Raw genomic sequence first — 23279 nt, 5'->3', positions numbered from 1 at the left:
CATTCGTGTGCTCGCATTAAATTACAGAGTACTACAGTTAGTTACTCGCTAGTTACTATTATTTAGACACAGCCGGTGAAGTGATCCTGACTAGTGCTAACGTCGCCATGCTAATACACGATAACTGCTAACGTAGGAGAAGAAGAAGAAGGAAAACAAAAGAAGAACAGTAATGACAAAATAAAGAGCGAGAGATTGCTTGCAACAAAAACAGTAACAACTCTTTTTAAGATTATTTTTTGGGGGCTTTTCCGCCTTTAATGGATAGGACAGTTAGATAAGAAAGGGAGGGGGAAGCCATGCAGGAAATCGTCACAGATCGGATTCGAACTCTGGACTGCTGTGTCGAGGCATAAACCTCTATGTTCATGTGCGTCTGCGCTACCCACTGACCCAACCCAGCCACTAAACAGTAATAACTCTTACTTAAATATTATCCTTCCCGTTCCAGATATAAAGCGGAACACCAATTTAATGAACGAATCTTGTTTTAAGAATCGGAAACTGGGAAATCGGGTGTCATCGACGATGCGTGAGGCTGGTCAGACTTGCCAGGTGAGTTTCACCGCGGCAAGGATCTCGGATCAGTTTTCTTCCGCTAACTAACCTCAGTTTACCCGGAGTTCATAGTGATGTCTGACCTGAGATCAGTGTGAGAGTGGAGAACAAAGGGAAGGTGACAGACAGTGTTGTTGCTACCTGTTTCACTGAGAAAAAATAGACGGAGAATTGTCAGCAGGTAAGCCAGTGTATATCGAATTATGTTGTGTCATTTTCGCTTTTAATGACAGGGATATTTATTTTAACGTGTAAAACAGACTAACAACATAGGTTGCCTTTGTTGTGTTTCTCAATGTTTTTACTTATTTTATCAATTTGTTACCGGTTTACAATGGAAGTGACTTGCAGGGACGCCTGTTTACCAGTGCTAAAAGTAGGCTACTTTAATGAATGCTAACATTTTACCAGGCTTTTTACATTTTTAGTAGATGTTTGTACAAGTTGTTTGAACAGTAAACGAAACATACTGGTCAACATTAAATGGAAATGCTAGACGGTGCTATTAGGGGCTCAATTAAAACATAAAACAACGCAGAATATTTAGTCCCAGGGACCTATAGGACTTTGTCTGATTATAGACGACTTCCTAGATTAGTTTTTGGCTTGTGACCCCTCAGTGTAAACGAATGTCTATCTCTAAATCCCTAAATCTATAGTGATTTCTCAGAAGCTTCCATAATATGTAACTCTAATTATCGGTTTTTCAGTCATGTGATCAGGTAACATAAACATAAACATTCATGTGTAAGACTGACCTACCCACTATATATTCAGAAGTCTGCAACCAGACTAGCCAGAGACATGGTTCAGTTCACCAAAAATGTAATTATAATTTTCATACAATTGAGTACAACAGAATTTCATTTATGTGGCCTTTATGTTAATTAACAATTCATAATCTCCTCAATGTTGCATCATAACTTAGAAAGGTACAATTGAATACATGACAATTGTTTGAGGTGATAATTAATTTTTTTACCTGCAGAGTCAAACCTTTGTCTACACACCCATGGTACACTGTAGAATATTTTAGGAATACTTTGCAGCAACAGCAGTTCATAGTTTTCACGTGATGTCACAGCACTATGAGAACGCCCACCTGGAGGGCAAAAAAAAGCTGCCCACCATTGTCCGTGACGAGTCAGCTCAACTTTTACCACAGTGTAGCCAGAATTTCAGATAGTTGTTGTTCAATTGGACGCACAAACCAAAGAGAGACAAGCCTGGGTTGTGTTTCTACAAAATCACATCTCAGAACGAAAACCCAGAGAGGTACATTGTGGATTTGTACAATTTATACGTGCCGCACTAGTGGACTAACGTTAACGTTACAATGAACTGACCACCAATGCAACCAACAACTGCGGTCAAGCTAACCATATCTCCCATCTCCATGGACAAACCAGCTCATTTCATTTAAATACTTTTACTCTGCTCCCTGGCACATCCCTCTGCTCTGCCGGTCCTGGATTCTACACAATATATATTGCTAACGTTATGTAGCTAAACATCGCTAAAGTAGCCAACAGCTCTGTGCAGGGATGTAACATAAGCGTTTATAAAGTGGAAGTAGACAACTTAACGTTTTCAACTAGCTAGTATCCTTGACATTCCACTTCCGCGATTGCTCCGTTGCCACTGGAAAATCCGCCGGATTTCACCCATTTAGGCCGGCTATCCGTTGCCTTGGGCTTCCTTTGTGTTGGCATTTTTCTTCAGCGGCCTTATAAAATGAGCAATAGTGAAAGTTACGATAGTCTATCATGTAATGATCGAGGAGTTGATGAGCAGCATGAGCAGCGTAGCTAGGTAGCTAATGCGCAGGCTAGTTGAAATAGACTGTGAACATACATAATGATTGAAACTCGCAGTGGGTGCTGTATATGGGTCAAATGTGCCTAAGACTTGCAGTTTGTATATACAGCATAACTTAGTTTTTTCTCTTTTGAGAGGTGATCTAAACACTTGTGGGTTGTAAAAGAGGAAAACTTGACAGGCTTGTGTGACTATGGAATTCCCAGTTTGTTTGCCCTCCACTCTCCGTGACAGTCAAAACTATGAATAGGCAGTTTGGGAATGTGTGTCATTGTGGAGGACTGAGTACATTCCAACTGACTGAAGCTACGATGCTAACTGTTTATTGGGTTTAGTCAGGTTTTAGTGGAATCTAGTTTGCCAATTTCACTTTTTTAGAGTTTACACCCTTTTATTGTGGTGTTCTATTCATCTTTGAAGATGCAATTTCTTTGTGAAATCCAGAAATTGAATCAGTATGTTAATGCTTTATCTAGTTACACCAACTTGAACTAAACATATTTATTCACCTATCTCTTGTGATATCTGTTCATCAGAATCATAAAGTAACTTAAGTAAGTTAGACTTACAAGGAATTTGCCTTGGTGGTTGGTGTATAATTAAACAAACAAACAAATAAACATTTATATGAACATTGATATGTAGATACTATTATCCAGGTTTTAATGTTGTGTAGTTTAAAATGTCAAGTAGAAGTGACGATGTGACATTAACCAAAATGTAATATTTTTTATTTAACAAATGGATGAAATAAAAGATAATTGGCAATGGGAACAAAAAGAAAGCCAAACTGAAAAATTGCTGCTGAGATCTCAGCAATGATAGTGGGAAGTACAATGTTTTCATAAACAATAGAAATTATGTCCAAAACCCACGAAAATAAGGCCCAAGTTTTAATAATCTGGAATTATCATTTAAAGCCACTGTAGGTAGCCTACATCTGTTGACAGTGGATGTTTTTAATCTGCTGTTTTTCTCTCTGTGGCAAGCAGAGTCCAGGCCCAATGTCTTCAGGAGGAGTTGGTTCTGTCACCAGGTGCGACCGGGTGCGGGAGATCCCACATTATGACCAGGTCCCTGTGGGCTCCTTATGGCGGGACTTTCCTTCGCCCCCGGAGTCCTTGCATGGAACAGTGCCGGCCGTAAGCTTAGACCCCCTTCCCCCTCCCCCTCTACCTAAACAGCCAGCTGTTGGACCTGAATCCTTTTATCCCCCCAACGATAGTGAGCCAATGGAGGCCAAGAGTGAAGTCATGGACATTGAGCCGGTCCACCGCTTCATTCCCGACTCTGTCAAGAACTTCTTCCGTGGCAACAGCGGTAACCGTGGCAGCAAAGGTTGGGCTATATACCCTCCTGCACCACCTCTATCTGCCCATTACTCCTCTGCCCCCTCATCCAGTAAGAGCGGCAACCACCACACCACAGCAGGAGTCCCCTGCTCACCCCCCCACTCCGCACCTCCATCTCCGTCCCTTCTAGGGTCCTATCGGGACCCTTATGGCGGCTCTGGGGGCAGCTACACTTCTCAGAAGGAGCAAAACCGGCTGCTGCTGGATGCTGAAGCCTTTGAATCGGCATCTGCAGTGCCCACCAATCTCTCAGCCCTGACCTACCATGAGCGGGTGGAAGAATACCACCAGCGTTATGCCTACTTGAAGTCTTGGGCTGGCCTACTGAGGATCCTGGGCTGTGTGCAGCTGCTGTTGGGAGCTGCTGTGTTTGCATGTGTCTGTGCTTATGTTCATAAGGACAATGAGTGGTTCAATATGTATGGATACTCCCAGCCGCAGCTGTTTGGGGGGCTTGGTGGAGGTGCTGGTGGATATGGATCTGGGGGCAGTTACTACACAGGCCCCAAGACACCTTTTATCCTGGTGGTGGCTGGCCTTGCGTGGATAGTGACTGTTATTCTAGTCGTTGTTGGGATGACCATATACTACAGAGCCATCCTTTTAGACTCTTCTTGGTGGCCACTTACAGAGTGTTCCATCAACCTGGTCTTAGCGATGCTGTATTTAGCAGCAGGGATAGTATATGTGAGGGACACCATTCGAGGGGGGCTATGCTACATGCCGGTCTTCAATAATGGAATAAATGGTGCGTTTTGTCGGACCGAGGCCGGCCAGACAGCAGCCATTGTCTTCCTCTTCATCACCACGGTGCTCTACTTCATTAGTGCAGTAGTGTGTCTGAAGCTGTGGAGGCATGAAGCATCCAGGATGAGGAAGGAGATGCTGGCACATGAGGTCTGACACGCACACACAGAGGGTCTTGCTTTTTAATTGGATTTTCAGTTTTTCACAGATGTTTACTGTCTGCCCAGAATTATACACTTACGCGGGCAAAACAATGTTTAAATCCAGTATTTAGTTGCAGCAGAGAAGACCACATATTTTATGTATATATGTTTTGATTTCCCCCCCAGTCCAATTTTATGATCAATTTAATGATTTGTGATAGACAAAATGTAAAATAGGAGTATAAATGTGGACTGGGTTTTTAGCTTTGCTAAGTGCCAACATTTAGTTTGACTAACACCATAACACCAAAATGTCTTTTTCTAAACCTAAAAGAAAGCTTGACTTGGAGCACAGACAGTTCAATGTAGACCTAACTGTTTTCTGTCTCATCTGCAAGAAGTAAGGTGCCATTCTCTGGGAATATAATCTCACTAGTCAAGTCAATTTTTATTTATGTAGCGCTGAATCACAACAGACATTACTCCACTAAACATGCAGAGCAGTATCAGTGACAATAGTTGAAATGTATTCATCTAAAGAAATGAATGTCTTTAAGCAGCCTCATTAGGGGAAACACCTAATAACACTTTGAACACTGAACATCTAATAAAGCCCTCTCCATCTCTTCTTCCTATGAATCTAGATGAAAACAATTGGATCATCAGTCCCTCTGTCTATAGTAAGTATTGAGGATTGCTTTTCAAATACCAATTAATCAATCAATCAATTTATTTGTGAAATCATATACAATACATTTTTAGTGATATTAGGGATGGGCCGTGTAATGACTTTTTAAGGTATATTGATATATTTTCAAATGAGAATTGGCATTAGACAATATCGATATATAAAATGATGTTATTATTAATTTCTTCTTTAAAGTTGTGCCTGTGTTTGTATCTTTCTTCTTACACTCTCCGCACAACCCAGCCCCCACTCGCTCACAGGCTCTCCTACGACATGGAGGGAGACACAGCGCCACAATTGCCTACAGTTTAATTGTTATTTGGAAGAGCTTGTGACGAGATCTTGCGATATCAAAACATGACGATATTGCTGGTCTCGCGATATCCATACACAAGTGCAGACCAGCAGCCAGCATGACGGAGTCTGGCTTTGACCTCGAAAATAGCATAGAAGATCCCATTCTCCAAAGTTGACTCAGAGTTAACTTTTGCAGAGCGATAGTGGAGTTGCAGTTAGAAAAAAGCTGCCTGTAACACCCAGTGCTAGAACGTTAGATTGTACCTCTCCCTCTCGCTTGTCTTTCTGTCTTTTTTTAAATTGAGTCGGAAGGTGACAGCAAAGCCTAACTTTACTTTTAATGATAATAAACAAAGAGAAATGTTCTCCCCTCATCTTAAAATGGTCATATATTGATACTAGAGTTGCTGCTTCTTTGTTTACTGCTGCAATGAATGACATGCAGAAGAGGAGAAAAGAGCATACGTCTCATATCTGTCTTTTCAACAGCAGGAGACAGTTAGTGCCAAAGGTCTCAAATTCTGCCAGAAAACGTGGACATGCTCATAGTCCTAAAAAAGAACATGACCATATGTATCATGCTTGAAGAAAAAAATTGGTCATTCTCTGTTTGATTATTAAAAGATTACCACGTTGATTATGGTTGGCACTTAAAGGTACAATATATATTTACTGTATTTAATAAAAAAATGACGACAATATTTCATCAGATATTAAGGAAACGCGCTAAGTTGAAATACTACGTTTGACGTTGGGGAGGAGGGGCCGGGGGAGACGACTGTCTCTAGTATATTGAATTTGGACTGCAGTAACCATTTTAAACCCGATTGTCACACCCCTATTATTTGCACAGCTGTATATTTTGTTAAGCAGGAGAGGAAAACCTTTATTTGTACCAGTGTTTTCACTGGTAACGTGAAAAACATGGTGAAAAACAGTAGTTACTGAAAGTAACTTTAACCTCAGTTCTATGAGTAAGCCATCAAGACAGCGCCTGGATGCTGGCAATAGATGTGACCCATGACCAGATGATCATAGTTCATAAAATGCAGCGCAGTGACGATACAGACATTTCATATACATATGTATGTAACGCCTTCTAAAACAGGCAATGTTCTAGCAGACACGGAATTGCACAGTGTAGATAATCTGAACACATGACTCTGTTTATCAACTGTAGCTGGGTCCAGCCTCCAGGGCCTCTGAGCAGACTCCTCTCCCCACTATCCAGCCAGACATCATGGACGCTCCTAACAACTATGCAGCTGCTCCTCTGATGGCACTTGAGCCAGAGATCCTCAGAGGTCACATACCGGCTGGACACATCCCTAAGCCTGTCGTTATAGCCGACTATGTGGCGTGAGTATTACCTTATTTTCACATTTTCCAAAAATTGAACGAATGAATGAACAAATGAACCTTTCTGGTAGAAAGGTTCTCAAAGCATTTTTGATGGAAGATACATTCCCTGATTTTGTTGTAGTACCCCATAGTATTCTCCCACTTAACTAAGTCAGCAAACTTTACTAAAGAGTGTAATTATGGTTTAGTAACACTTTATTTAAAGGGGTGTGCATAAGACTGACATGACGCTGTCAAGTCTTTAGAACTGTTCATTGAGAATTATTTGGTAAATTATGACACTTTTAATGGAAAGTTGGCATTGTTTGAGATATTTTTGTCAGAAAAACATTTAGCTTTATGTGTTAACTTTACAGTAAACCGTCATAAGTGGTTGGTTTTTACATTGCCTGCAATGAGTCTATTATAATTATGTCATGAACATTTTCCTTGACTTCACGTAAAGTAAAACAATTTGGACTTGTCATTAATATGTCATATATGTTATAAGACCAGTTTGACGACAGTGAATACAGTACAGAGGTTATTTTCTGAAATTTGGGTAGATAGCTTAGTAATTAACCGCTAAACAGGCTAAAGCTAGCCTGGGCTCGTTACACGAAGGCACACAGCTGCTAAAGGTTAACCTAGCAGGTGGATAACACGCTCCTTCCTTTCATGATCCCTCTCTTCCTGTCTTTTCTGACATTCCTGTTGAGGTTCTTTCTGCTAATGCTTATGTTCTGTAGCTGCAGATTCTGAATTACAGTTACTCAAAATAATCAAAATGAGTTCTGGATTCATAGCCTCCTCTGAGACCTAGAACTCCAAATACCCAATAAATTTCCATATTTCCTGTCTATTCAGCCTAACCAAATGTACACAGGTCACTTCAGGTTCCAGAAACTTCTCTAGCTCAAAGTCTGCCATGTTTTACTGTTAGCACTTGAAAATACAAGAAAAATGGGAATACCACAATGTATAGACTGACTAAGAGCACCAAATGTTACCCAACTGGCAAAAACAATTGTTTTGCTTAAAAGCACAAGTAACCCTCCCAAAAAAGATATTGACTATATTTGCCACTGTTCATCATACCCCCAACCGGCACCGTCAGACACTGGGCCTGGGTCTGTCCGAGGTTTCTCCCTAAAAGGACGTTTTCCTCACCACTGTCACACTAAATGCTTGCTCTTGGGGGAATTACTGGAATTGTTGGATCTTTGTAAATTATAGTGTGGTCTAGACCTATTGTAAATTGTCTTGAGATAACTCTTGTTATGATTTGATACTATAAATAAAATTGAATTCAATTGAAATTGAAGATAATACAAAAAACAGCCATCCAAAACCAGGATGCTCCACAAAATTATCCTTCCAGACCAGGAGGCTAACGTACACAAAAGTAACCATCCAAAACAGGACGTTACACCAAAGTGGCCTTCCAAACCTTGGATGCTACACATTACTTTTAATGCCCACAAGCTAATCAGCAAAACCCAATCACATTACCAGCCAAAGTCTAACATCAAAGCTAGCTGAACACAAGCCGACTCATCATTTCAAACAAAACCTTAACAGTAGGCTACACCAGTGCCGAACCACGATGCTAGGGCTACAAAACGCCTGACTTAACAAAAACCTGAATAACACACGCGGACATTCATCTCCCAGACGTAAGGTTAAGCTCCCAATAGCTTACAACGGAGAGCTAATATGTTGGACGATAGCTAGGGTGACCAGACGTCCCGGTTTGAACGGGACAGTCCCGATTTTGAATTGCGTGTCCCGGGTCCCGACCAAAGCCTGTCGGGACGCTAAAATGTCCCGGTTTACACCAATCCCGGATTTTGCCGTTTTGAGTGTAGTCCCGAATGTAACTTTGTCAAGTTTATTTTTCCGAGGCGAATAGAACGGACAGCTACGTGCGGGGTCCGACCGTGCTGTATTTGTTGCTATCACCTAGCAACCGTCTCTAAGTGAGGAAAGCTGTGAAAGGTGAAGTTTTCGGAGGAATCATAGCCAAATCAGTCTAATATATTGATGCCCTCAACACAAAGTTTAGGAGCGCAATACTAAAGATTTAGTTTGATTCAGGTTTATGGATGCGCTCTGCTGTCGACATGCTGCGCAGATGTGTTGCGTTTGTGCTCCGTGTATTTCTGCCGTAGATGTAGCTAGAGCAGCGTTCAGCCACTTCCCTAAACTTTGTCTCATTCAGAGACCCAAACGGGGCTCTGTGTCTGTCAGGAGGTCTGAGATCTACCGTATCAGCAGAGCAATCACGTAATGCACAGCAGACTATGGTGCAGGTGTAGATTATTTTCTGAAATATAGTGACTTTATTCTTGTAATAGCCTATTATAACTTTATTTTTCTCAAAATATCACGACTCCTCCAAATCACAGAGAACACTGATGGGATGAGTTATATTTTGAATGTGCACAAAGTTTTGGACATGAGCAGAAATCTGAAACATCTGAAATATTACAGTCCAGGGGTTTATTAATAAATTAAAATGAATTAATGAATCATTGAGGTGAATAATTGTCATATGCACATTTAAGGAGGTTACTTCCCCAACAAAAGACGCAAAACAGGAGGGAAGAGTAAATGATGCCTAGGCTACATGTGTGCTGACTCAGATATAATTAGAAAAGTCGATCCAAAGGAGAATAAATAGTTGAAAGCAATACAGAATGCCTGAGAGCCTTACTGCAATATATCCCATTATGTTTTTATATTTGGATTATAATCTATGTTTGTCTTTACATAAAGATATTTGCAGCATACATTGATTCAGAAAAAGGTAGAAATGGGTGCATAAAAAGTGTTTAATGCTCAAAATTTTCAATAAATCATTTTAATTATTTTGGTGTTATTGGAATAAATAACACTTCAAACACTAAACTGAAAAAGGCTGTTGCTGCAATTGTGTTAATTTTACCGGAACAAACTGTTATTATTAGATGAGGAGCCTACGATCAAAAATAATGAAGTTACTGTCTGTGTCTATGTCTGACCTGGGCTAGCACATGTTCACGTTAAAAAGCGTGTGCGTGCACGAGCACTATGTGCAAAGTGTCCCGGTTTTAGTTCTGGGAAATCTGGTCACCCTAACGATAGCCAACAATTTACAAATAGGGCTGCACAATTACTCGAGAATAATGATACAACAATTATCATTCCTTCCAATATTGTCAATCATATCACAATATCGGTCACAATAATCACAATTAGATATTTTCCTCATATCGTGTAGCCCTAGTTACAAAGAGAGCTAATATGCCAGACAAGCCATCAAATTTTTACAAACGGGCTAAAGCTAATTTGGGCTTGTTACACAATAGCACACAGCTGCTGAAGGTTAACCTAGCCGGTAACATTAATCCCGACGCTCAACGTCGTGCCGGAAAACAGGGTTAGTAAACAGTAGATACAGCATGAAGGTTAGTGACAATTATGGTGGTTGCTTCTTCTTATATGCGTAACTCATTCAGTCTCTCTTTCATACTTGAGCCGACTAATTTGTAACGATGCCTGAGCGCTGCTTGGTCGGAATTTGTGGCCGAGATTAAGTTAAAGGTGAACTATTATATAGCATTTTCAGGTTCATACTTGCATCTTGTGTTTGTACTAGAACATGTTTACATGTTTTAATGTTCTAAAAACACTTAATCTTTCTCATACTGCCCATGGCTGCTGCTCCTGTATTCCCCATCTTTCTGAGACGCTCTGTTGGAGCGCCTGTCTCTTTAAGCCCCCCTTCCAAAAATGCCCACTCTGCTCTGATTGGCCATAGTGTTTCCACATCTCAGAGACTCCTGGAATCTCTGCTCCGCAGCCTCCCCTGCTGTTTCAGTCGTTGCAGCTGGAGAATGACTGCAACGGAGTATATAGCAGGAATTTGTCCCCTGAAAAACCACCAATAAATTCTAAACAAATACTACACAACCGGACATGTCCCAGAAGTAATGTGACGCGAAATTGGGAAGAAGTGACCAACATTGCCCGCCAAGATTACAGCTATATGGCGTAAGAATGCCCATAACCCTTAATAGTTAGCAGTAGGCTAATGTTAGATTGTAATGTAATGGAGCAGCACTTCCTAATGTCAGAAATCGCAGATAAAGGCTTCTGAACCAAATACTACCCAATTGGACATGTTTCAGCAGTAATTCGGGCCGAAATTAGGGAGAAATTAACAACATTTGCAACCAACATTACAGGTTTCCCTGGCGCTAGCACGCAGCTACTATAGTTAGCAGTGGACACTGATAGAATATGGCAGCACTTTCTACAGTCAAAAATCGCAGACAAATGCTTTTAAACCAAATACTACATAACCGAAAATGATTCAGGAGTAATGTGACCCTGGAATTGGGGAGAATTTAACAACATTGCCAGCCAAGAATACATATTTTACTGCCGTTAGCATGGCGCTGCATGCGACAATGTAAGCAGTGTTACTAACAATGTTAGTCCCCCATTACTTACATTGGAAGCACATTATGAAGGAATATCTTAATGTCCAGTATGAACAGGAGGAATCATTGCAGCAAGCAAAGATTGTTTCAATATATATAAATGGACACCAGATTTTTGTTTTAAGTCAGACAGAAATTGTGAGTCTATCTTAAATCCCTTATTAAGGAAACAAGTATTGGTCTATGGTGGTAAGCTGGCCTGTAGCTCTGTAAGATGTTTTTTCAATTGATATTGTATATATATTGTATATATTGTTGTCTTTAAAAACTGCTGCTAGGAAACTGAGACACATTTTCACATTCAGCTGTGGTTTAAATGTAGCCAGCGGCCCAAGAAAATGTGTTGTGTTGTCCTGTCCCGTTTCCACAGAAAGTACCCCAGCATCAGCTCAGAGGAGGAGAGGGATCAGTACAAGGCTGTGTTTAATGACCAGTACGCTGAATACAAGGAGCTACACGCTGAGGTTCAGGCAATGGCCAAGAAGTTTGAAGAGATGGATGAGATAATGCAGAACCTTCCGTCCCGGCCTTCCAGCCAAATGGTACAACACACACACACACACACACACACACACACACACACACACACACACACATAACCACACTTGGATATACACTGTGTAACTATGGCCAGTAACATTTTAATTTTGTTTCAGGAGAAGGAGCGGATCAGTAGTATATTAATGGAATATCAGAGGAAAAAAGCTGTAAGTATACACTATTAAATGTAATTCATGATCCATCCACTGTCACTCACTGAGTGGCTGTTTCTGTGCCAGAGAGTCCAAGCTCTCTCTCTATCAATTTGACAGTTGAATGGCTAGCTGAAGTTAGGGGCCATCTAAAAAAAGATTTTCTAATTGCTTTCTAATTGTTTTTCACACCCCAAACAAACTTTATATTCATTTGGAAAACCTCCCTTTGCATGCACAAACCAATTATTGTGGCTTTTTTGGTCAAAAGCTTTCTCTCTTTTTTCTTTAACAGAGACATTTGAACCAACTTATATTTAGGCTTAGTTTTCCTTTTCTTTTTTTGGAGGCGGGGTTAAAATACACATAATTCTTTATTATTTGATTGATTGTAAAATAGTTTTATGTTGTATACTGTATGAGCTGCTACACTCATACATGGTATAAATGGCAGTAGAAAAATATCCAAAACAAAAAATACTTTGTGTTACAACTAGGGCTGTTAAAAAAAATGTAATCTAATTAATTACATACTCTGTGATTAATTAATCGAAATTAATCGCATACATAATTAACGGTGCCTGAACCGATACTTTTTAAGAAAGTAAAAAAAGAAAAGAAAAAAAAAGGGTACTAAACAACAGTTGGTGGCATAAAAGAATGGCTTGTTTATTGCTAAGGTCATATGGTCAAAATTAAATGATTTAATAATAATGTATAACAATAACAATAACTTATTTCACTAGTAAATTGCTGTTGAACGACAGAAAGAACCACCAGATAGGAAAAGGACTTTTACAATAACTTCAAAAGCACCACGAGGCTGTAGTTTACCAGTTTCATTGAACGCACCGTCTGTGTTGTTTCTCCAATGGCAGCTACAGATTGTTACATACTGGTGTTGAATCCTCTACAGTAAAACACAGTCAAACTTTACACCCTTTAGCGTTAGCTGTCAGCATTTTAACCGTGTTTTGTCGGGAAATCTTGTATTTGTCTCGTATTTTATATATATATATATATATATATATATATATATATATATATATATATCTCAATATTTATTTATTTATTATTATCAGTTATGAAAATGTTCAACTATACCTTTGTATAATTAGACAAATGTGAAATGGTGGAGAAAGCCATTACTGTCCATCTCATGTCAGTATTAATACCAATTCTACCTTTTCGAAAAATGAAAGCCAACTTTCCCATGAATCCCTTTGCTTCTTGTGCCTTGCCATATATATATATATATATATATATATATATATATATATATATAATTTTATTTTTTTAGCAGGTCATGATATTATGTACGATGTTTCCCTCTAACATCATCAAGAACATTGGAGCTTGTTAGGTTATTCCATCTCAGTGGCATCAACCAAAACCAGGTTACAGTACTTTAGTGTTAAAATTAAGAAAGGGATTCTCAATGATATTTTCATGACCAGTGAATCACACTTTAAAAATGTAACAATGTTGTTATCAGCCTGCATTTGGTTGTTTATTCCTGTTTTGCATTATAAGAAGGGGAAGTAGAATTGAACACAGTTGAGATAATCTGCAGGTTTGATGAACTCATGTCCTTCAGTACATTAGAATGGGAGTTTTAACTATGATTAAACCAGATGTTGTACCTCATTAGCTTTATTGAATACTCACTATAGCAAATAACTTAGAGGCAGAAGTGAATACAATAAGCTAGAGAAATGTAAGCTAGACATTGTTTGTAGGAGCACTTTACAAATTCCACATATCAGGATCTGTTTACTTGTAATGAAGAGTAGTACTTAGCCTGTGAAAGCAGTTACAGTTGTCAATGGCTTTGTAAAGTCTGAAATTAACCCTGGTGATATCATGGGCTGTGGAGCCTAAAAGAAAGCATGGGGGTTAGAGATGCTATCAAGTTGAATTATGTAATTTGGAGGATCCAAGGTTTTGGGGCCTCAAAAAATCCCATTCCATTTTTAAATGTACTTTTTCTTATCCATCTCTCAATTCCCCCAACTTTATGGGTGTAATACTAAATCATTGGAATGTCCCTTTTTAATTAATACAAACAGTACATTTTATTTTTGACATGTGACTTAAATATGTCACCAACATTACCCAAAATGTCCTGGTTTGTTGTTGCTTGTCTTATTTACTAAAAACTAAAGAAGTAAACACTCACTGAAATATGCTGGGTAGTATGTGTTACTCTATTCCCCATGCAGTAACCCACCAGTAAAATTCCTTGATATTCTCTTGACTATCATGGAGACTGTCTCTGATATATAAGAATTTTATCCTGACTGTTTGCTGTCCTGGCTCCTAAATGCTGGAACGAGCTCCCCATTGACATCAGGACAGCTGAAAGTCTATACATCTTTTGCCACAGGCTAAAAACACATCTCTTCTGACTGCACCTTAGCTAAGAAAATGATGGCTACAAAAAAACAATTACGATTTGCACCTTTTGCACTTACATGTTGAAGTTGTAGTTTGGCTTATTTGAAGCTAATGTACTTGTTCTTGATTCTTGCTGTTCGGAGTTTGTACCTTCATGGTTGAATGTGACTTCCAATAAGGAAGTTGCTTTGGATAAAAGCGTCAGTTAAATGAAATGTAATGTAATCATTAGGAAAGAAAGCAAAACATTTTAATTTATTTCTGTTTTTCTTGCCAGGACCCAACGTATTTGGAAAAAAAGGAGAGGTGTGAGTACCTAAAGAACAAGCTCTCTCATATCAAACAGAAGATTCAGGAGTACAACAAAGTATAACTTGAACTGGAATGATAGCAACTAAACCACTGCAGTGAAACACTTTCATAACTCACCTGGAATTCATACGGTGTCTGCAACAGTTTAAGAAAAAAAGAGTAGTGGGACTGAGCTGGGAACTAAACTGTATGTTTCTCCCTACCAGGTGAAAACTGCCCTCATAGATGGTATACCCACAATTGCTGATTGTATATATACCATTATCACATTAAAACAGGTGGACCTGCCATCACTGCTGTTAGTAATATCATCATGACAAACGGAATATAATTTTGACAGGTCAACACATCATCAGTGGAAATCAGTAGAAATGTTCTTATACAGAGTAAGACAAAGCAAAAGTAAGCTTAGTCAAAAATGGGATCTGAAAACATTGTCGAGAGCTGGAATGGATCAGGTGTAATCCAAAGGTGTTCATTTATATACATATAACCCCTGATGCAAATCACATTTTAAAGGAACATGTTGGGAAATATGCTTTGTTTTGCTGTTTTACCTGGAGATAGCAAGATGAATATCAGTTTCATCACTGTGTGTCCAGTCTGGTATGTGTTTAGCCTAGCTTAGCAATGAAGACTGGAAGCAGAGGGAAACTGCTAGACTAGCTCCATCAGAAGTGACATTTTTAATACACCTCATTTCATGCTTGTGTTTGCCGTCAGCTGCTAGGAAAGAAACCATAATTAATCATACAAGAAATTAAATGATCTTTTCATCTGAGTTTGGGTAAGATTACAATCAAGCACATTTTGTAAAATGGGTGACTGTTCCTTTAACACCAGGTGAAAATGGGGTCTCAAAACTGGCTAGCTAGACACTGCCTGATTAAGGAAGCTGATGTAAATAAGGCTGACTCAATGTTAATGAAGGCTATAATATTAGAGTAATAGCACTGCTGTAAACCGAGGTGTCAGCAGAAGTCCATTGTGGTTTATTTTATTTTGACAGTTTATTTTAGGATATATTTTTATGTACTGCATGTGTCAGACTGTGGAGGTTTAGCGGCTTGCCATAATGCTCACTGTATGCTGTGAGCAATTTGCTTTTACATTGCATTTCTTTTGTCCAGTAGTCTTCTCTCAAACTGTGAGTGTATGTACTAAAAGCTTGAATGTATAACTGTCTATGATTTTGTTACTGAAATCACAATAGGGAATATAACAGATGGGTCTTTTTTAAATTAGTTTTAGTCAGTCCTTTTGTAAATTATTATTTTTTACATTGATACATTGTAAATTCTTCTTTTTACATTGATACATTGTGATGCATACATATATTGTGCTAAGGCTATGAGAATCATTAAAGATCCTTCCCAGACAAGTCCAGTCTAGGGTCTAGTCCACAAGTTGAAGGAGCTGATGGGATTACATTTCACTGGAATTGTACCTCGTACAATTTCATGTGAATAAAAACTCATTATGTTGGATATGTTTATATTATTGTTTTGTATCATATTTTGTAATTTGTTTTATGCCAATGAAGTGCCTTTCTAAATACTTGTATTTTTCTTTTTTTTATTTAACCAAGCTAATGCCCTATTTGAGTGACTTCTTTTACACCTGCCATTCACTGTTTGAGTCCAACAGTTGCAAAAATTATGAAGGCAACAGTCTTGCTTTATTAAAAAATAATGGTCCAAATTTTTTTCTCTATTAAAATGGTGAGGCGAAATATTGTTAAGTTAATCACAATGATTACAACCACAGTGCAAAATGTACAGCAAGTATATATATATATATATATATATATATATAGACACACACACACACACACACTTTTTAAATTATTATTATTAGCAGTGATGGTAAGTGGTAGTGCAAATGCATCCATCAGTAAGTGTCCAGGAGGCTTTCATACAACTGAAGAGGTGTGGCTCACCTCTCTAAAATTCAGAGACACTGAATATCCTTTAAGTCCAGAATGACTGGGATGAACTGGACTGCATGCACAACTCCATTTCTAGCTCCATGTCAATTAACCTCTGTCACCTTCTTAAAATGGCTACATACTTGGCTAACACAGCCTGTAGGACTGGTTTTATAAAGCTGAGGTGTATTTTTTTTTAAACTGTTGCAGGTTTTGCAACACTGGAGGCCTTTTTCTTTGTTGATTCTCCTCAGGAAGAATGGATTAGCATGACAGCCTTTCTGCCTCAGGTTACATCGGATATATATATATATATATATATATATATATATATATATATATATATATATATATATATATATTACAAAAAACTTTTTTCTTTCTAGACTGTACAGTTCTGTACAAAACATTAAAACAAAGTTGATTATACTAAAAAAATATGTGTTAAAATGTATGGAAACATTAATGAAACTAAAATATTAGCATGAGCTCTGTTTCATTAATTTTGGTTAATGCCAAATGCTTAATTTAATATAAATGCTGTGAGTTACACGTTTTTTCAATTCCAATTTAGTGAAAACCTAAAAGAGCTTGCAAATACCGAAACTCGTGACTTTCGAGGAACTCGGGGTGTAGTTTCCAGGAGAGTAAATGGTGCTGCTTGTGCCATTTCCTTGTTTTTGTTAAAGCTGTGGGGAAAGAGGACAGGTTAGACCTGTTGACTGGGGAGTAGCCCACCACGTGATGAATACACACCTGTAGGCGCGCGTACTCGCGCAGTGTAGAGCACGCATGCGGACGCGCGCTCACTTGTTTGCGTTCGTTACTACTGTCTTCATCGGGATCAGGCGGTTCATCACACAAGGTGGGTCAAATTAAAACTTATAACCGAATGTTAAGTGCGGAATCTAATAAGAGACATATTATCTCTACTATTCTGAGTATTTACACGTTAAATCCAATGAAGAACAACTGCTTTCATGAGAAAATATCCAGTGTAGTTATACCATTTTGCTACATTTTGCCCGAAATTATCTATTTTTTTTCTGCGTTTGTTGAGCAGTTAGCTATGTTTTCTTAGATGTAAAAAACAGCTAAGCTATCTGTTTTTTTTTACTCTCATCTTTACAGTGATGACAGCATAACATGATTATTTTCTGTTGTGGGAAATCCCCTTTGTAACCTTAAATGATCTGGAATGTAATAGCCACTATCATATCAACGACTGAATAGTAGGCTATATAGTTTCACTCTGTGTGAAACTAGCTAACCCACCTCAGTTTGTCTTATCAGCTGCTCATTTATAGAATAAAATAGACAATCTCAGTTTGTGTGCCAGTAGGCTATCTCCATCCACTTATCTCCTTAATACTTTAAGATTTGTTTTTAATGAAGCGAACTATCTATCACGTTGTATATGAAATGTACATCGTTTACTTCTCACACGAGTAGGCCTATAACACTTAAACAAGCGCAGTATTAAAAAACAAATACTTCAAACTGGCATTGAAAATCGTGTCAGATTCGTAATCTTTCTTACTTTCTTTTACTAGTCTTTTACTAAGATACTCTTATCTTTTTTTACAGGTTTTGCACAACTCCTTGTTTTTGCACAGTGCTTAAAATAACATTTGATAAGATAGACTTTAAAATAAAAAAAATAAAAAATGTTTTGTACGAAAATAAGGTATGGCAAAACGGTTGTTTTGGTATCAATACCAAAACTCGTCCTATTAGCACTAGTAGGCCTATTGTAAAAACAAACGAAAACCAGTCCAACATTTCAGTAGCCAATCAAATACAGTTTTAAGTGCTGATTAACTTGAAAAGTCTGCCCAACCCCAAAACTTTGATGTATCCCCTAATTCAATCACTTTGTCTCTGTAAACGTTTTTCTTTTTTTTATTGAATAAAAATTTATGTAAGGAAAATAGTGACACTAATGCAAATTATACTTGAATGCTAAATGGGATAAAACATGCTATCTAAACTAAACCAACTGTATCATCTTTCCATTTTCCCCTCATTGGTCTCAAGTGGTAGCTACATACATTTGAGAAATACATTTGCAGGGATTGTTACAGAAGTCAGAAAATTAGCATCAGATGTATTGAGCTTGGTGGTTAATCTCTGATGGATATCAAAATGGATGGGTGTTGCTTTGTGGCACCACAACACAGGGAAGATAGTTGATCAGGCAGTAATATTGATAGTTAATAAAGTATTTTCTTGTTTTTTATAAAAATCAATAATGTGTGTGTGTTTTGTTTTTTTATACCTTGGTTAGTTCCAGTTGGATTTCAGTATGCCGAGCAACAAACACAGGCCTTCTACACACCAGTCAGGTGGTAGCAAACAGTAAGTTAACCTACATTTATCCCTCACTACTATACTTTCATCCTCATGTAGGATAAAACGAGCTGCTTTAACCAACTCAGTGTTACATTTTTGTGTGAAAATGGAGGAAGTCAAATTACACAGTCATATTACAGACCACATCCTTTAATTTTGGCATGGTTAAAATGCCGTCAGGAACATTGGGTTGTTACCAAGGAGCACGGTGAATATTTATTTCCCAACCTCTGCTTGTAATGTTCCCATCCAAATGGGGCTTAAGACAACAACATTATTTCATAAAAATGTTAACGTGTTCCTTTTATTGAGCAATCAACCAAAATAGATTACCCCAAAATAAAGAGTTTTTATCATCAGTAAAAGATGTACTTTAAAGTGCTCATATTATGCTTTTTGACTTTTGTGTGATATATCTTTTTGTGCAAGTTATAGGTTTACAAAGTGAAAAAGCCCAAAGTCCACCCCAAAGGGACTTAACATCTTCCAGAGAAAACACTGTTCACAAACAGCTCTATTGTAGTCCAGCCTTTACTTCCGTGACAAATGTGTGTCACTTTGTAACACATATTATAATGCTCGCCTAGCTGCTAGCATGGCACTCCCTCATACTCTGCAACTGACTAGCTAGCAGTGCTTACTGCGCATGTGCGACTCCCAACAAAGATGGTACAGAAGTGAGATGCCTCACTCTGTCGCTAAAACGGAGAGCTCAACACACAGGGTGAAAAGAGGAGCTGCAGCAATGTGTAGTACAACAACTATATGGTGTTTTCTGAAAATTAAACCACATAAACCTATTCACCTCTAAATACAATTATGAACCTGAAAATGAGCATGATATGGGCACTTTAAGTTATCTCAGCTTAATGTCAGCTTTATCCAGTATCACTTGTATTTAGTGTGTGTTAACCATGCCATATGTTAAATGCAGCATCTTCCAGGAGGATACAGATCAGATGTGCGGTATACTCGCCGCAGCCGACCTGTCTCGCGCCAGTGTGATGTCATGGGAGCGCCGTAACTATCTATACTTGCGCGTGGTGGTCGCGACACTAGTTGCTGAACAGAGGTGGCAGAACTGTTCGCAGCATTTACGTCAATGTTTCGATTTGATTCGATGACCTACTTCGTCGGATCATTCACTCATCTTAACCCAGTAAGTTTACAAGAGAGACTTGCAGTCACTCTGAGAATCCTTGCATCCGGTTACCCTTGAACCCGTCCATGCTTCCTGTTTCCGCTTTGAAAAAAAATAGAGTGGTACCATGGGCGTAAATCTCATCTAACAGTTGGGGGGGGGACAATAAACATAACATTTCTGAAGAGCAGTTTTTGAAGGGGACACAAATAATACAACCACAATTATACTTGTAGAGGATATGTGTACACAGAGGAAAGCCTTAATACTATCATTAGTGTAGCATGGAGACTTTACCATTATCCTTCTTTTCAGTGTTTCTCTTGACTCAATGAAAAAAATATATATTTTCCATACTTGTAATAACTACCTCATCCAACCAAATAGCAAGACTTCTATAAAGACTCTTGTTAAATTAGCTAATCATGATGTAAATTAGTGAGCCAATGGTAAAGCTCATCTGCTAACCCTGACAGCCACACACCTTCTCTTCGTCTCCTTTGCCTGTGACATAGTGATGTTAGTATTTCCATAAGCACTCATTCTTATGAAGATGTTACCAAATTGTCTTGATATGAGGACATATTGTACTTGGCGTTTTGGTTCACTGAAAGAGCTTATGTCTGTTTTTCTTTTCTCTGTCATTTTATCTGGTCAACAACAACACAAATCTTTAACGTCAGATGTCTAAATATGAGTTAGGTTCATAGGTTCACCACGATCATATTATAATTATAAAATGATCTTGCGTCCTCCACATAAATATTAGGTTTCATCTGGGACAGAGGATATATATTTAACTGCAGAAACCCACTGATCTGCCACTTAACATCATATTGAGCAAACACAACTGTAGATCTTTAATATTAACCCTAATATCAGTTCACACACATAACGTTAGGCTTATTGCCGTGTTAACGTTAGTTGTAGTGGGTGTATTTCTATCCAATAAGCTATTAAACAAGCTAGGTAACGTTACATTATATTACACTAACATAGCAAACTTTTTTGTCATGACTAATTTATTAATTACTCAGCATCATTTCTATTTGAGAAAAGAAAAACTTCATCCGATGTTTAATGTGAATAAAATAGCCTTGAACAGCCTGCTTACCACATTCCACAACTAACGTTACTGTAGCGAAAGAAACTACCAGTATGTTTTCTCATTCTCTCCCGTGGTCTACCGGACTTGTGTGTAAAGCAGGCAGTGGACCAAACCACTGTGAGGCAAGGGAGGGGGGACTCAAAATGTTTCTAAACTTAAAAAGCATTTTTGGGGGTTTGTATTGTTTTACTACTTACACAGATATTTAAAGTATACATCATTGTGTTATTTACAATACACAGCATGGTTTTTAATGATATTTCTAGGTGGAGACAACCCTTAGATGGAGGGGGGTTACGCCTATGAATCCTGGCGCTCCACCAAGATCTACGTCATTTTGACGTCACATTGGCGCGCGACAGGTCGGCTGAGGAGACTGTAAAAAGGCCTTCACTCCACAGTCTGTTCAGTTTTGTTACAACATACATTAAGCACAGCTCCTCTGTCCTCTTCTATTGCAGCCATAGACACAGGCACAGTGAGCTCATGTCCAACCCAACCTTTTCCTACTACCCACGAGAGAAGATGCTTCACTTCTATAGATGGACTTCACCACCTGGTGTGATGAAGATAATGTGTATTATCATCATCGTCATGTGTGTGGCTATGTTTGCCTGTGTGGCTGCCACATTGTCCTGGGACTACGATATGAGCCTCATGGGTCTGGGAGGTGGAGCTGGCTTAATGCCAGGTTATGGCGGCTCGTATGGCGGCTCTTATGGGGGCTCTTATGGTGGCAGCTCATATGGAAGCGGCTCTAGCATTGGCGTATCCTATGGCTATGGAGAAACACAAATGGATCCCAAAGCTGGCAAAGCCTTCATCATCGCCATCGCTGGCATTACCTTCATAGCTGTGCTCATCATATTTGTGTTGGTTATTTCGAGGCAAACTACTGCCCGCTCATCAAAGTTCTACCTAGCAACCATCATCATCTGTGCCATTTTGGCATTTCTGATGATCATCGCCACTATTGTCTACCTGGTGGCAGTGAACCCAACAGCCCAGTCCACGGGGTCTGTCTACTACAGCCAGGTCATCCAACTGTGTTCCCAGTACCAGAACCAGAACCAGGCCCAGGGCATCTTCCTCAACCAGTACCTCTACCATTACTGTGTGGTGGATCCTGAAGAGGTGTGATACGCTTGCTTTTTTGGGAGGCTGGGGTAGTCTGTGGATTCTCTGGCGGGTATATACTGTATAGCTCCTTTACCAACTGGAATCCAATAATTAATCTGGAGGTTTGTGTACAGGTTTGTGAATACCAGAGTTACCAACTAAACTCTTGTCAGATATGATGTAGGTCTGGCAGAGTCTGTAACTCCATGCAAAAACTTTAGGTAATCTATCACACTCAACAACATGTCTCTTGACATAATGTTCACTGTGATAGACACCTAACAATATTTGGAGGCTCACTATTCACATCCTTTAGCATGGGAATACATAGCAGGCGATAAAAGGAAACTGTGTATTATTTTTAGTAGTCAGGACATTGTTTCTAGAAATACATGTTGCTGTTGAGTTTTTCAAATGTAATTTTGGATGCTTTGAAATTATATTGTCTAAATTTGGCGAACCAACCCTTAAATAAAGTCCAGTGTGGAGGCAGCAGCTTGTCGACAAATATTTATTTATTAAGTATTTATAAGTTGAGCCTAGGGCTCCCACCTTCAGACATCCGTGTTTACTAACTATGTTTGTGGATGTAATTCCAGCCCACTGATGTTGAGTCATGTTGTTCCTGCAGGCCATAGCTATCGTCCTCGGCTTCCTGGTGTTTGTTGCCATCATTATCCTGCTGGTGTTTGCAGTCAAGACTCGCTCTGCGATCAGGCGCTGGGGCCAGGGTCGCATTCTCTGGGAGCAGGACGTCAATAATGGTCTACACAACAACGTCGGGGAGTGGGTGAGTATGT

At 38.9% G+C, this 23279-nt stretch overlaps 1 protein-coding gene across 1 annotated transcript in view; it reads left to right on the top strand.

The window, feature by feature from the left end:
• The first annotated feature begins 338 nt into the window (after positions 1-338).
• Positions 339-23279, top strand: part of LOC144517538 (uncharacterized) — a 33862-nt gene continuing 10921 nt past the window's right edge. The window contains exons 1-13 of the mRNA XM_078249622.1: positions 339-555; positions 3369-4625; positions 5263-5298; positions 6784-6962; positions 11802-11973; positions 12088-12138; positions 14798-14887; positions 15039-15060; positions 17449-17467; positions 17522-17624; positions 19047-19117; positions 21822-22494; positions 23111-23269. Coding sequence (XP_078105748.1) covers positions 475-555; positions 3369-4625; positions 5263-5298; positions 6784-6962; positions 11802-11973; positions 12088-12138; positions 14798-14887; positions 15039-15060; positions 17449-17467; positions 17522-17624; positions 19047-19117; positions 21822-22494; positions 23111-23269 — 2913 coding nt within the window. The 5' untranslated portion in view covers positions 339-474. The remainder of the gene's footprint in view (positions 556-3368; positions 4626-5262; positions 5299-6783; positions 6963-11801; positions 11974-12087; positions 12139-14797; positions 14888-15038; positions 15061-17448; positions 17468-17521; positions 17625-19046; positions 19118-21821; positions 22495-23110; positions 23270-23279) is intronic.

Source organism: Sander vitreus, chromosome 5, assembly GCF_031162955.1.
Source record: "Sander vitreus isolate 19-12246 chromosome 5, sanVit1, whole genome shotgun sequence".
In the NCBI taxonomy this organism is placed as follows: Eukaryota; Metazoa; Chordata; class Actinopteri; order Perciformes; family Percidae; genus Sander; species Sander vitreus.
Note: the sequence above shows the minus strand (reverse complement) of the source record. Positions and strands in the feature narration are given on the sequence as shown.